The sequence below is a fragment of the Rhinoraja longicauda genome, chromosome 34 (assembly GCF_053455715.1).
Source record: "Rhinoraja longicauda isolate Sanriku21f chromosome 34, sRhiLon1.1, whole genome shotgun sequence".
Taxonomy (NCBI): Eukaryota; Metazoa; Chordata; class Chondrichthyes; order Rajiformes; family Arhynchobatidae; genus Rhinoraja; species Rhinoraja longicauda.
The window spans coordinates 21938879-21954655 of record NC_135986.1 but is presented as its reverse complement, the minus strand read 5'-3'; the positions used below and the strand labels follow the sequence as shown (position 1 = coordinate 21954655).

General features: G+C 48.6%; 1 protein-coding gene across 3 annotated transcripts in view; it reads right to left on the bottom strand.

Annotated features, from left to right (window-relative positions):
- The window catches only part of frmd8 (FERM domain containing 8), a 53982-nt gene that overhangs the window by 12454 nt on the left and 25751 nt on the right, over positions 1-15777 (bottom strand). For all 3 annotated transcript variants that reach the window (XM_078427677.1, XM_078427678.1, XM_078427679.1), the window contains 4 exons: positions 13096-13262; positions 10827-11045; positions 9138-9261; positions 7432-7581 (listed from right to left, as the gene is read on the bottom strand). In XM_078427677.1, the coding sequence (XP_078283803.1) occupies positions 7432-7581; positions 9138-9261; positions 10827-11045; positions 13096-13262 (660 nt within the window). The remainder of the gene's footprint in view (positions 1-7431; positions 7582-9137; positions 9262-10826; positions 11046-13095; positions 13263-15777) is intronic.

Here is a 15777-nt window from a genome sequence, read left to right as displayed (position 1 = left end):
ATGAATGCGTGGATGATTTTTTCAATGTCGTCAAATTGGAGGAATGGTTTGATTTTAGCTTTGGTACGAAGCTGGCTTTTACCACAGCGTTGACTTGCTTGTTTATTTAGTTTAGTTTAGTTTAGAGATACAGCACAGAAACAGGCCCTTCGGCCCACCCAGTCTGCGTCGACCAGCGATCACCCCGCAAACTAACACACACATACGCGCGCGCGCACACACACACGACAGTTTACAATTTTACCAAGCCTATTAACCTGCACGTCTTTGGAGTGTGGGAGGAAACCAGAGCTCCTGGAGAAAACGCACAAAGATCACGGGGAGAACGTACAATCTCCGTGCAGACAGGACCGACCCGGGTCTCTAGTGCTGTGAGGCAGCAACTCTACCGCTGTGCCAACGTGCCGTGCCCTTATGTCTTTCAGTTCAAGGGCAATGAATGCTCCCTTCCGGAGGATACATCCGGGCCCAGCTGCATCTGGAGAAAGAACACATGGCCCCACGGGCTCTCGAGAAGCCTTCCACCATCATTGAGCGCCACAGGCTGGGAGTACATCGCAGACAAGTGTGGCAGTGTTTTATCAGAATCTGAACTCTGTAAATATTCTGTTGGAAATGTTCATATCGTAAATATGTAAATAAACTTGTTTTTTTTTATTTTTTAAAGAGCAATAAACGCTGGTCTTGTCAATAACGCTGAATGAACAAAGCAAAATGACCATAGCTGTAGTTGCCTGCACAGTTCGATGCCTCGGCGATGAATGGTGGCGGACTGCTCGACCGTGGCTGCTCACAGCCCAGCGTGTTTGCCACAAAATCTCAAGCCAGGAAGAATCTTCAAGCAGCAATCCAGACCCAAGTATTCCCCCCCCCACCGGTTCTTCCCCCCCCCCCCCCCCCCCCCCCAGGAGAGGGTGTGAGATTGTGCCCCCTCATTTTATCCACACTGACGCCAGCACCAACTGGTAACCAAAGCCGGGCGACCTGGGTCTTTGCTGAACACCGACCCTCAGTCTGCCTTGGCCTACGCGATCTCCTGCTTGCCAAGCATTTTAACTCCCCTTCCCATTGCCACACACACTGCCCTTTCCGTCCTGGGCCTCCTCCACTGTCAAAGATGCGGCACGGTGGCGCAGCGGTGGAGTTGCCGCCTTACAGCGAATGCAGCGCCGGAGACTCAGGTTCGATCCTGACCACGGGCACCGTCTGTACGGAGTTTGTACGTTCTCCCCGTGACCTGCGTGGGTTTTCTCCGAGATCTTCGGTTTCCTCCCACACTCCAAAGATGTACAGGTTTGTAGGTTAATTGGCTGGGCAAAAGTAAAAATTGTCCCTAGTGGGTGTGGGATAGTGTTAGTGTGCGGGGATCGCTGGGCGGCGCGGACCCGGTGGGCCGAAGGGCCTGTTTCTGCGCTGTATCTCTAACCTAAATATAAAGAGTGAGCTTGCACACAAATTGGAGGAACACCACCTCATATTTTGCTTGGGCAGCTTGCAACCCATAGAAACATAGAAAATAGGTGCTGGAGGAGGCCATTTCGCTCTTCGAGCCAGCACCGCCATTCATTGTGATCATGGCTGATCATCTGCAATCAGTAACCCGTGCCTGCCTTCTCCCCATATCCCTTGATTCCGCTAGCCCCCTAGAGCTCTATCTAACTCTTTAAAATTCATCCAGTGAATTGGCCTCCACTGCCTTCCGTGGCAGAGAATTTCACAGCTCTCTGGGTGAAAAAGTTTCTTCTCACCTCAGTTTTCAATGGCCTCCCCTTTATTCTTAGACTGTGTGTGTGTGGCCCCTGGTTCTGGACTCCCCCAACATTGGGAACATTTTTCCTGCATCCAGCTTGTCCAGTCCTTTCATGATTGTATACGTCTCTATAAGATTCCCCTCTCATCATTCTAAACTCCAGTGAATACAAGCCCAGTCTTTCCAATCTTTCCTCATATGACAGTCTCTCCATCCCGGGGATTAACCTGGTGAACCTACGCTGCACTGCCTCAATAGCAAGGACGTCATACCCAGCGGTATGAATATTGATTTCTCCAACTCCAAGTTTACCTTTGCATTCCCTCTCTCTCTCCCTCCATTCCTCCCCCACCCCAGTCGTCTGGCTAGTTTCACTGTTCATATCCCATCCTCATCACCTCTTCCACAGCTGAAAGATCATTGTTGGCCCCACCTTTCCCGAGTCATCGGTCGGTGCCAGCTCTGATATGTTCCGCGCCTTTTCAGACCTCTTAGACAATAGGTGCAGGAGGAGGCCATTCGGCCCTTCGAGCCTGTACGCACCGCCATTCAATGTGATCATGGCTGATCATTCTCAATCAGTACCCCGTTCCTGCCTTCTCCCCATACCCCCCAACTCCGCTATCCTAAAGAGCTCTATCCAGCTCTCTCTTGAATGCATTCAGAGACTTGGCCTCCACTGCCTTCTGAGGCAGAGAATTCCACAGATTCACAACTCTGACTGAAAAAGTTTTTCCTCATCTCAGTTCTAAATGGCCTACCCCTTATTCTTACACTGTGGCCGCTTGTTCTGGACTCCCCCAACATTGGGAACATGTTTCCTGCCTCTAACGTGTTCAACCCCTTAATAATTTTATACGTTTTGATAAGATCTCCTCTCATCCTTCTAAATTCCAGTGTAACTTGTTTCCCCTCTCCCTCTTCAATCTCTTACCTCGACAGAGATGGGATTTTTCTCCGCATCGTATCTCCGTCCCCTCTGCGGCCTAACATCGGGGAGTTGGCGGCCTTTCCTGGAGACCGGCCCGGCGCTTCATGCCGCGGGCGCGGCGCGGGCTTTGACACCGGGAGCTGCCATCCTTCGCCGAGGATCGACTGTGGAGAGCTCCAACCGCGGGGCCACGAAACGTACAAGATTATTAAGGGGTTGGACACGTTAGAGGCAGGAAACATGTTCCCAATGTTGGGGGAGTCCAGAACAAGGGGCCACAGTTTAAGAATAAGGGGTAGGCCATTTAGAACTGAGATGAGGAAAAACCTTTTCAGTCAGAGAGTTGTGAATCTGTGGAACTCTCTGCCTCAGAAGGCAGTGGAGGCCAATTCTCTGAATGCATTCAAGAGAGAGCTGGATAGAGCTCTATAAGGATAGCGGAGTCAGGGGGTATGGGGAGAAGGCAGGAACGGGGTACTGATTGAGAATGATCAGCCATGATCACATTGAATGGCGGTGGTGGCTCGAAGGGCCGAATGGCCTCCTCCTGCACCTATTGTCTATTGCCTGTGGACTTTAACATCGGGAAGCCTCTGGTAAGAGGAGGCCGACTCGGGAGCTCTATGCCGCGGAGAGCTTGTTTTCAACCGTCCCGACGCGGGGAGTTTCGATCGCCCCGACGCGAGGGCTGGACATTCGACAGCGGCGACTGCAGACGGTTCAACAGCCCCGACCGCGGGTGAACAAAGAGGAAGATGGTTGAACTTTATTACCTTCCATCACAGTGAGGAACGTGGAATCTGCTGTGGTGGATGTTCATGTTAGATTTTATTTTATGTGGCTGTGATTGTCTTATTAGATTTAGAGATACCGCGCAGAAACAGGCCCTTCGGCCCACCGGGTCCGCGCCACCCAGCGATCCCCGCACACCAACACTATCCTACACACACTAAGGACAATTTTTACATTTACCCAGCCAATTAACCTACATACCTGTACGTCTTTGGAGTGTGGGAGGAAACCGAAGATCTCGGAGAAAACCCACGCAGGCCACGGGGAGAACGTACAAACTCCGTACAGACGGTGCCCTTAGTCGGGATCGAACCCGAGTCTCCGGCGCTGTACTCGCTGTAAGGCGGCAACTCTACCGCTGCGCCACCGTGCCGCCCTTATTGCTTTTTATTTAGTATGGCAAATCAAATTTCACTGTACCTTAATTGGTACACGCGACAATCAACTTGAAGCTTGAATCTTGACTCAGTCTGAAGGAGGGTCTCGGCCCGAAACGTCACCTATTCTATTTCTCTGGAGATGCTGCCTGACCCGCTGTGTTTGTGCCAGCATTTTCTGTCTATCCAGGGTTCTCCCAGCCAGTTTGGCACTCACATCACATGCCAAAACTCTAATAGACAATAGACAATAGGTGCAGGAGGAGGCCATTCAGCCCTTCGAGCCAGCACCACTATTCAATGTGATCATGGCTGATCATTCTCAATCAGTACCCCGTTCCTGCCTTCTTCCCATACCCCCTGACTCCGCTATCCTTAAGAGCTCTATCTAGCTCTCTCTTGAATGCATTCAGAGAATTGGCCTCCACTGCCTTCTGAGGCAGAGAATTCCACAGATTCACAACTCGCTGACTGAAAAAGTTTTTTCTCATCTCTGTTCTAAATGGCCTATCCCATATTCTTAAACTGTGGCCCCTGGTTCTGGACTCCCCCAACATTGGGAACATGTTTCCTGCCTCTAACGTGTCCAACCCCTTAATAATCTTATACGTTTCGATAACATCCCCTCTCATCCGTCTAAATTCCAGTGTATACAAGCCGAGTCGCTCCAGTCTTTCAACATATGACAGTCCCGCCATTCTGGGAATTAACCTAGTAGTTATGGCATGTGATGTGAGTGTACTTGAACAACGTGGGAAGAAAAACCTGAAACTTTACACTTGGATTACCAAAGTCATCGGTCCACATATTTTAAAATAATTACTGACTTAATTTTCCCAGTCAGCCTGTGAAAGTAGTCACCTGCAATTATTCTCTGACAGGTCCATTATCCTTTCACAGCCGCTCCCTAAAGCAAAAACTCCTTCAGTTCTTTTGAAGTGCAAAAATAACACAAAGGGCTGGGAACTCAAAATGGAGACAAAGGGCAGTGAACCTGCGGGCAGGTGCACTCTGACGGTTTAATGCTCAATAACAAAAGGAGCTGCCTGAATATTGAATGACTTTGTGGAATATTTATTGCATTTCCTTCAAATACTCATGTTTCACCCGCGAGCAGGTCTGGTTCAAAATGTTTGGCCATCATCCAGAGCGTATCTTAGAAACCAGCAAATTTGGCCCCATGCAGCCGAAAATTCCACTTCTTCCATACTCCAAATACTCCGTAAGGCAGCGGTAGAGTTGCTGCCTTACAGCGAATGTAGTGCCGGAGACTCAGGTTCAATCCTGACTACGGGCGCCGTCTGTACGGAGTTTATACGTTCTCCCTGTGACCTGCATGGGTTTTCCCCGAGATCTTTGGTTTCCTCCCACACTCCAAAGACGTACAGGTATGTAGGTTAATTGACTGGGTAAAGTGTAAAAATTGTCCCTAGTCTGTGTAGGACAGTTTTAATGTGCGGGGATCGCTGGGCGGCGCGGACTCGGTGGGCCGAAGGGCCTGTTTCCGAGCTGTATCTCTAAATCTAAAATCTAAATCTAAAAGAGCTTTTCCAAGAATTCACAACAGAATTGAACAGCGACCACCTTATTTTGATGGGCCCTACCTAGTTCTATACTCTCCTGCAAGAGAAAGCTTTTGTACATCGTTTACAGATATTTTGATTTGTTTCATTTGTTACTATTGTCACGTGTACCGAAGTACAGTGAAAGGTTTTTTTGTTGCGTGCTATCCAGTCAGAGAAATACATGATTACAATCAAGCCATCCAGTGTACAGATATAGACAATAGACGCAGGAGTAGGCCATTCGGCCCTACCAAGCCAGCACCGCCATTCATTGTGATCATGGCTGATCATCCACAATTAGTACCCCGTTCCTGCCTTCTCCCCATGCCCCCGCTATCATTAAGAGCTCTATCTAACTCTCTCTTGAAAGCATCCAGAGAATTGGCCTCCACTGCCTTCTGAGACAGAGAATTCCACAGATTTACAACTCTGAATGAAAAAGTTTTTCCTGGAGGTGGTTCTTAAATGGTCAGTGAAGACAAACTAGTCACAACCTGCCCCAACCCCACCGTATAAGTCCAAGAGTTATCAACAGATACGAACTCAGTGGATCCACATGCTCCATATCGCCACATATTTGAATACGTATCTAAAAGCCTCTTAAACACCACTACTGTATACACTGATCAGCCAAAACATTATGACCTGATGAGCCAAAACATTATGACCTGATGAGCCAAAACATTATGACCACCTGCCTAATATGCTGTTGGTCCTCCGTGTGAAGCCCCATACGCAGCAGGGTGCAATGCACTGTGTATTGTGACACATTCCTCCCGTCACCACCATTAACATTTTCCGTGACTTGTGCCACAGTCGACCTTCTGTCGGTTCGGACCAGACGAGATAGCCTTCGTTGCCCCTCGCGCATCGGTGAGCCTTGGGCGCCCAACACCCTGCCTGTCGCCGGTTTGTGGTTTGTCCCTCCTCGGACCACTGTCGATAGGTACTCACCACTGCTGACCGGGAGCACCCCACAAGCCTTGCCGTTTCAGAGATGCTCTGACCCAGTCGTCTGGCCATAACAATTTGGCCCTTGTCAAAGTCGCTCAGGTCTTTATTCCTGCCCATTTCTCCTGCATCCAACACGTCAACTTGAAGAACTGACTGTTCACTTGCTGCCTAATATATCCCACCCTTTGACAGGTGCCATTGTAACAAGATAATCAATGTTATTCACTTCGCCTGTCAGTGGTCATAATGTTTTGGCTGATCCGTGTATACATCCGCCAACAACCCTGGCAGCATGTTCCAGGCACCTATGTTAAAAAACATCCCTCACATCTACCTTAAACCTTCCTCTTCTCACCTCAAAGTTATACCCTCTAGTATTTTCCCCTTCCACTTGGGGAAAAAGGTTCGGTATACAAACTAGACCAGGCAGTATGTAAAAATATACCACAAGACCCACAGTCAGCACTTCAGATATTTTCCTGTCCAAACGAAATTTAAACAGTGACAATCTTATTACTTATGTACCGGCTGTGCATCAATGATTGTGCAGAATACCCTGAGCCCAGACTAAACATTTGGACCCAAGGCTCACTGTTTAAGTGAAAACCAATAACAGCAGCAAAAAATCAATCTGAAGATTAACTCTCCCTCCAACTCTGACCTTCCTGTCCTGGGCCTCCTCCATTGTTAGAGTGAGGCCCAGCGAAAATTGGAGGAACAGCATCTCATATTTCGCCTGGGCAGCTTACACCCCAGCGGTATGAACATTGACTTCTCTAACTTCAGATAGTTCCTCAGACCCTCTCTTTCCCCCCCCCCTTCCCAGTTCTCCCACTAGTCTTCCTGTCTCCGACTACATCCTATCTTTGTTCCGCCCCCCTCCCTGACATCAGTCTGAAGAAGGGTCTCGACCTGAAACGTCACCCATTCCTTCTCTCCCGAGATGCTGCCTGACTCCTGCCTTCGATTTGAACCAGCATCTGCAGTTATTTTCCAACACAATCTGAAGATTACTCATCATTTACAAACACTACTGCATTTTAAGTGAGAATCTCATGGTACCTGTTTAGAATAGATCTTCAGCAGCTTGTTTACAACAGTTCCCCCCTCCTCTCCGTCGAACTCCAGCCACAAGATGTCATCGGTGTCTTCATCCCCAGAGGAGGTATAGTCCCAGGAGAGCTCATGATAACACAGAGCCAACAGCACACACTGAGGGGGAAAAGGCAGAGACATCAGGATGGATTCATTTCAATTGACACTCATATTATAGACAATAGACAATAGGTGCAGGAGGCCATTCGGCCCTTCGAGCCACCACCGCCATTCAATGTGATCATGGCTGATCATCCACAATCAGTACCCCGTTCCTGCCTTCTCCCCATACCCCCTGACTCTGCTATCCTTAAGAGCTCTATCTAAATCTCTCTTGAATGCATTCAGAATTGGCCTCCACTGCCTTCTGAGGCAGAGAATTCCACAGATTCACAACTCGCTGACTGAAAAAGTTTTTCCTCATCTCAGTTCTAAATGGCCTACCCCTTATTCTTAAACTATGGCCCCTTGTTCTGGACTCCCCCAACATTGGGAACATGTTTCCTGCCTCTAACGTGTCCAACCCCTTAATAATCTTATACATTTCGATAAGATCCCCTCTCATCCTTCTAAATTCCAGTGTATACAAGCCTAGTCACTCCAGTCTTTCAACATATGACAGTCCCGCCATTCCGGGAATTAACCTAGTAAACCTACGCTGCACGCCCTCAATAGCAAGAATATCCTTCCTCAAATTTGGAGACCAAAACTGCACACAGTACTCCAGGTGCCTCTAGCGAGACCCTAGTGTTCATTACAAGTCTGTACATCGCTTATTATTATTTTTCTTTCTTTTTTTCCCCCGATCAGATCTCTCCGTTGATTTGGCAAAGTGAAAAACACGGAAACCATGGGGAAAAGTACGGAAATTGGATTAAAAAAACGCGGAAGACTGCGGAAAATTCACGTGCTTGCAATTTCCTTCGGTCGCTCCAAATGAGCCTGCGTTTGAGCTCCCTCCAAAGACTTCATGCAGTTGGAATGGACCATAAAACCAAAGGCAAAATTGAGTGCATGAAGCTTCTTCTATTTTGCCACAGAAAAATAATAGTACCAGCAGTATTGAATGTCCCAGTAGACACAAGGAACAGCAGATGGCTTACACACAAAAAAAGTATTGGAGTAATTCAGCAGGTGATCGGCTTGTACTCGCTGGAATTTAGAAGATTGAGGGGGGATCTTATAGAAACTTACAAAATTCTTAAGGGGTTGGACAGGCTAGATGCAGGAAGATTGTTCCCGATGTTGGGGAAGTCCAGAACAAGGGGTCACAGTTTAAGGATAAGGGGGAAGTCTTTTAGGACTGAGATGAGAACGGTTTTTTTCACACAGAGAGCGGTGAATCTGTGGAATTCTCTGCCACAGAAGGTAGTTGAGGCCAGTTCATTGGCTATATTTAAAAGGGAGTTAGATGTGGCCCTTGTGACTAAAGGGATCAGGGGATATGGAGAGAAGGCAGGTACGGGATACTGAGTTGGGTGATCAGCCATGATCATATTGAATGGCGGTGCAGGCTCGAAGGGCCGAATGGCCTACTCCTGCACCTATTTTCTATGTTTCTATGTAGTATCCCTAGACAACACTCGACCCGAAACGTCACCCATTCCTTCTCTCCCGAGATGCTGCCTGGCCTGCTGAGTTACTCCAGCATTTTGTGAATAAATGAATAATACCTTTTCCTTGCTGTCCATGACAGACACACCGTCCAGGCTGATCGCTATTGTTACAGGTTTGCGTCCGTTCCGCTGGAGAAAGCTCTGAACGGGTTTGTCAATCTGGCCTGTGAACACCGCGGAGCTAAAGGCAAAGAGATCAGGAGTGAGGGAGGCACAGAGCAACACAAAGAACACATTTCAACGGTGACGTTTCAGGTCGAGACCCTTCTCTCAAAGAGGGATCTTATAGAGACGTACAGAATTATAAAAGGACTGGACAGGCTGGATGCTTGAAAAATGTTCCCAATGTTGGGGGGGGGGGTCCAGAACCAGGGGCCACACACAGTCTAAGAATACAAGGGGAGGCCATTTAAAACTGAGGCGAGAAGAATTTTTTTCGCCCAGAGAGTGGTGAATTTGTGGAATTCTCTGCCACAGAGGGCAATGGAGGCCGATTCACTGGATGAATTTAAAAGAGAGTTAGATGGAGCTCTAGGGGGCTAGCAGTATAAGAAAATAACTGCAGATGCTGGTACAAATCGAAGGTATTTATTCACAAAATGCTGGAGTAACTCAGCGGGTCAGGCAGCATCTTGGGAGAGAAGGAATGGGTGACATTTCGGGTCGAGACCCTTCTTCAGACTGAATCTGAAGCTAGCGGGGCTAGCGGAATCAAGGGATATGGGGAGAAGGCAGGCACGGGTTACTGATTGTGAATGATCAGCCATGATCACAATGAATGGCGGTGCTGGCTTGAAGGGCCAAATGGCATCCTCCTGCACCTATTTTCTATGTTTCTATGTGTCTAACGCAAGTCAGTGTAAACAATCCAAAACAAAGCTGCCCGCTAGACTGGTACTATATCCACCATGTGTACATCCACAGTGGCTGCAGTGTACCCCATCTACAAAACGCTACTCCAAGACCACCTCCCAAATCCACATTCTGCCAGCAATAAGGCCAGAATAAGGGCAGCAGATGCACGATGTTCATAAGTTATAGGAGCAGAATAAGGCCATTCGGCCCATCAAGTCTACTCTGCCATTCAATCATGGCAGATCTATCTTTCCCTCCCAACCCCATTCTCTTGGCCCCAACACCCTTATTAATCAAAAATCTGTCGCTCCGCCTTGAAAATACCCAATGACTCGGTCTCCACAGCCTTCTGTGGCAATGAATTCCAGATTCACCACCCTCCTGGCCGCGGGCCTCGTGGACATCCGAGGCTCGCAGGCCCTGCCCTGGGTGGGGCCGACATCGTGAGCTCCGGCAGCGGCAGCATCTTCGCCCACCCCGAGTCGCGGGGATTGGGGTCGGCCCACCGTCCGGCGCGGCCTGGAACGTGGCAACTTGAACAGCCTGACCGCAGGGGAAGAGAAAAGACACTCTGGCCTTCCATCACAGTGAGGAGGTGACTGGAGGAGACTCACTGTGATGGATGTTTTTTTGTTTTATGTTGGTTTGTGATTGTGTGTGTGTAATTGCTTATTTGTATTGCTCTTATTGTTGGACTGTGGGAAACGGAATCTCGTCCAAAAGACTTTTTGGATGACAATAAAGACTATTCTGATTCTGTTTAAAGGTACGTCCTTTTATTCTGATCTGGTTCTGGACTCTTCCACTAATGGAAACATCCTCTTCACATCCAGGCCTTTCATTATTCGCTAAGTTCCACGAGGTCCCGTCCCCCCCGCCCCATCCTCTTACCCATAATACACCAGTGCATGACACTTCTGTAGATACTGGTGATAGAGCAGCTTCAGTGTCTCAGTCTCGGCGCATGCAGCATCATCCACCAGCTGCCTGAAGGACTCGAGCAGCATCTCCTCATAGCTGTGGTGCTTGGCTCCTCGTGATCGGAAGGCCGCCATCAGCCCACCGTGCTTCTTGCACAGGTGAGTGGGGAGCAACGTCTCAATTTTCCCCCTGGAAACAGTTCACGGGTCCACTTAGTCTAGTATTTGTATAATAGTTTCATTTGGTATATTTGTATATATATATATACAGCGTACGTTCACAAGTTATAGGACCAGAATTAGGCCATTCGGCCCATCAAGTCTACTCCGCCATCAGTCATGGCTGATCTATCTTTCCCTCTCAACCTCATCCTCCCGCCTTCTCCCCATCACCCCTGACTCTAATCAAGGATCTGTCAAATACCCAATGACTTGTCCTCCACAGCTGCCCGTGGCAATGAATTCTACAGATTCACCACCCTCTGACTAAAGAAATTCCTCCTCATCTGCTTTCCAAAGGTACGTCCTTTTATTCTGAGGCCGTGGCAGGACAACAGAATGCAGCCAGGACACTCCAAAACGTCACGGAACATTTTAAATGTGGTAACTTTGCACTTTAGGGGAAAGTCTCCAACGAACAGCAATATGGCAATGACCAGATCATCTGTTCAACAATATCAGATAAGGGATAAACCATTGTTCAGGCATCCTCGAATGGTTGGATCTTCAGAGTCCCGACAGATCTGGGAGTGCCTCTTATGTGACCTCAAGATAATCCAAAGTGCTTTGCAGCTGTCTTATAGACAATAGACAATAGGTGCAGGAGGAGGCCATTTGGCCCTTCGAGCCAGCACCGCCATTCAATGTGATCACGGCTGATCATTCTCAACCAGTACCCCGTTCCTGCCTTCTCCCCATACCCCCTGACTCCGCTATCCTTAAGAGCTCTATCCAACTCTCTCTTGAGTGCATTCAGAGAATTGGCCTCCACTGCCTTCTGAGGCGGAGAATTCCACAGATTCACAACTCTCTATGACTGAAAAAGTTTTTCCTCATCTCAGTTCTAAATGGCCTACCCCTTATTCTTAAACTGTGTGGCCCCTTGTTCTGGACTCCCCCAACATTGGGAACATGTTTCCTGCCTCTAACGTGTCCAATCTCTTAATAATCTTATACGTTTCGATAAGATCTCCTCTCATCCTTCTAAATTCCAGTGTATACAAGCCTAGTCGCTCCAGTCTTTCAACATATGACAGTCCCGCCATTCCGGGAATTAACCTAGTAACTTAATTTTGGAAATAGAGCGTGTTCCCCGGCTTACGATGTACGATAGTTCGACTTTGCGATGGTGCAAACGGCAGCAACCCTCCGCTCGCTTCCGGCCACGTGATCGGCGTGTATTGCAATGCATTTCGACTTGCAATACTTTCGGTTTCCGATGGGTTTCTCGGAAGGGAACCCCCATCGGAAGCTGAGGAGCGCCTGTGCAGCGTGGAAACAGGCCCCCCAGCCCATGCCGACCAGCAATTACCCGTACACCACTTCTACCCTGCACGCTGGGGACAATTTACAGAAGCCAATTAACTTGCAAAACCCGCACGTCTTTGGGATGTGGGAGGAAACCAGCGCACCCAAAGGAAACCCACTTACCCTGGTGACAGGGAGACCGTGCAAGCTTGTTGGTAAGAGAACTTGATAGACTGATCTCAGAAGTAATAACCAAATAACCTTTTTCTGAACAGTAAAATTGCCTTTTTTTCCAGGAACCGAGCCCTTCCCTGAATTATTTCTCTCCGATGTCCAGCTTTAACCTTCCCACCACCCACCTCAACCAACAACTTCAGTAAAAGCACATTTAGAAATCATAGCAAGCTTGGCACTTGCACTCTTAGTGCAACCAAAAGGAGTTCAATGCTAACACATGCCAGTGCCGTCAAATCCAGTTGTTCAGCCAAAACCCCTGTAGGCTTTTCCCCCAAACCCCTGTAGGCTTTTCCCCCAAACCCCTGTAGGCTTTTCCCCCAAACCGCAAACCCCTGTAGGGTTTTCCCCCAAACCCCTGTAGGCTTTTCCCCCAAACCCCTGTAGGCTTTTCCCCCAAACCCCGGCAGGCTTTTCCCCCAAACCCCTGTAGGCTTTTCCCCCAAACCCCAGCAGGCTTTTCCCCCAAACCCCTGTAGGCTTTTCCCCCAAACCCCTGCAGGCTTTTCCCCCCTCTGCTTCAACATTGCTCCCCTCACCTGAGCAAGGCCAGACTATGCTGCTCCTGGTCAAAGGGGCCAAGGTCGATTCGACAAGCAAGGGCCCCCAGTTGGAGACAGTCTTCCAAGTCGTACGGGTACCTGCCCTCGAGAATATTATATTTGGCCTCTTCATACAACAACCGGAGAATCCCTTCATCCTGGATCTGAAATATCAAATTTTAGGTCAACATTCAACCCGTTTAATGAGAATCCGTTTGTCATAGACCCAGTGATACAGTACTGAAACGGGCCCTTCAGCCCAACTTGCTCACACTGACTAAGATGTCCAATCTAAGCTAGTCCCATTTGCCCATGTTTGGCCCACATCCCTTTCCTATCTGTGTACCTGTCGCAAGTATCTTTTAAATGCTGTCGAAAGTATCTGCTTCAACTGCCTTCCCAGGCAGCTGGTTCCATGTACGCACCACCCTTACGAAAAATTTGCTCCACTGGTTTGTATTAAATCTTGCCCTCTCTCACCTTAAGCATACACCGATCAGCCAAAACATTATGACCACTGACAGGCGAAGTGAATAACATTGATTATCTTGTTACAATGGCACCTGACAAGGGGTGGGATATATTAGGCTTCAGTCGGTTCTTGAAGTTGACGTGTTGGATGCAGGAGAAATGGGCAGGAGTAAAGACACGAGCGACTTTGGCAAGGGCCAAATTGTTATGGCCAGACGACTGGGTCAGAGCATCTCTAAAACGGCAAGGCTTGTGGGGTGCTCCCGGTCAGCAGTGGTGAGTACCGACCTTTGGTCCGAGGAGGGACAAACCACAAACCGGCGACAGGCAGGGTGTTGGGCGCCCAAGGCTCATCGATGCGCGAGGGGCAACGAAGGCTATCCCGTCTGGTCCGAACCGACAGGAGGTCGACTGTGGCACAAGTCACAGAAAATGCTAATGGTGGTCACGGGAGGAATGTGTCACAATACACAGTGCATCGCACCCTGCTGCGTATGGGACTGCACACGGAGGACCAACAGCATATTTAGGCAAGTGGTCATAATGTTTTGGCTCATCAGGTCATAATGTTTTGGCTGATCGGTGTATATCCTCTTGTTTTTGATTCCCCTATACTGAGTAAAACTCTTGTGCACAGTTTTATACACCTCTAAAGGATCACCTGTCAGCCTCCTGCGTTCCAAGGATAAGTCCTGGTGACATCTGCCTAGATATTCTCTGCACTCTTTCCAGCTTAATGACATCCTTTCCACGGCACGGTGGTCAAAGCTGAACACAACACTTCAAATGTTGCCTCACCAAGTCTTGTGCAGTCAGGCGGCACGGTAGCGCAGCGGAAGAGTTGCTGCTTTACAGCGAATGCAGCGCCGGAGACTCAGGTTCGATCCTGACTACGGGTGCTGCACTGTAAGGAGTTTGTATGTTGTCCCCGTGACCTGCGAGGGTTTTCTCCGAGATCTTCGGTTTCCTCCCACACTCCAAAGACGTACAGGTATGTAGGTTAATTGGCTGGGTAAATGTAAAAATTGTCCCTAGTGGGTGTAGGATAGTGTTAATGTACGGGGATCGTTGGGCGGCACGGACTTGGTGGGCCGAAAAGGCCTGTTTCCGGCTGTATATATATGATATGATATGATAACATAATGTTCTGACGTCGTGTACTCAATACCCTGATTGATGAATGCCATTGTACCAAAAGCCTCCTTGGCCACCCTATCTACCCACGACACCAACTTTGGGAAACAATGTACTTGTACTCCTAGATTCCTCTGCTTTACAACACTCCTACCATTCAATGGTCAATAGTCAATTTATTTGTCACATACACATAAATGTGCAGTGAAATGAAAAATTACCCGCAGTTCAACAATAAGACCAATAAGAATAAGCAATAAAAATATGCAAAAACACATACAATCATAAACCAACACCAAACAAAAGAAACATCCATCACAGTGAGTCTCCTCCTCCAGTCACCTCCTCACTGTGATGGAAGGCCAGAATGTATTTTTCTCTTCCCCTGCCGTCTTCTCCCGCGGTCAAGCTGTTGGAGTTGCCACTGTGAAGGTCCAGCCCTGGTTTGACTTCCCAAAATCTAACACCTTGCACTTATCTGCATGAAGCACGATAAGCATTCTTCCGCTCACATGCCCAGCTGATCAAGAGCCTGCTGTACATTTTGATGACCATCTAATCTCCAGTCACTTTGGTGTCATCTGCAAACTTACTGATCATGCCCTCTAGCATAAGAAAAATAACTGCAGATGCTGGTACAAATCGAATGTATTTATTTCACAAAATGCTGGAGTAACTCAGCGGGTCAGGCAGCATCTCAGGAGAGAAGGAACGGGCGACGATTCGGGTCGAGACCCTTCTTCAGACTGATGTTAGGGGGGCGGGACAAAGGAAGGATATAGGTGGAGACAGGAAGATAGAGGGAGATCTGGGAAGGGGGAGGGGAAGAGAGGGACAGAGGAACTATCTAAAGTTGGAGAAGCTGATGTTCATACCGCTGGAGTGCAAGCTGCCCAGGCGAAATATGAGGTGCTGTTCCTCCAATTTCTGGTGGGCCTCACTATGGCACTGGAGGAGGCCCATGACAGAAAGGTCAGACTGGGAGTGGGAGTTGAAGTGCTCAGCCACCGGGAGATCAGATTGGTTAACGCGGACCGAGCGCAGGTGTTGAGCGAAGCGATCGCCGAGCCTGCG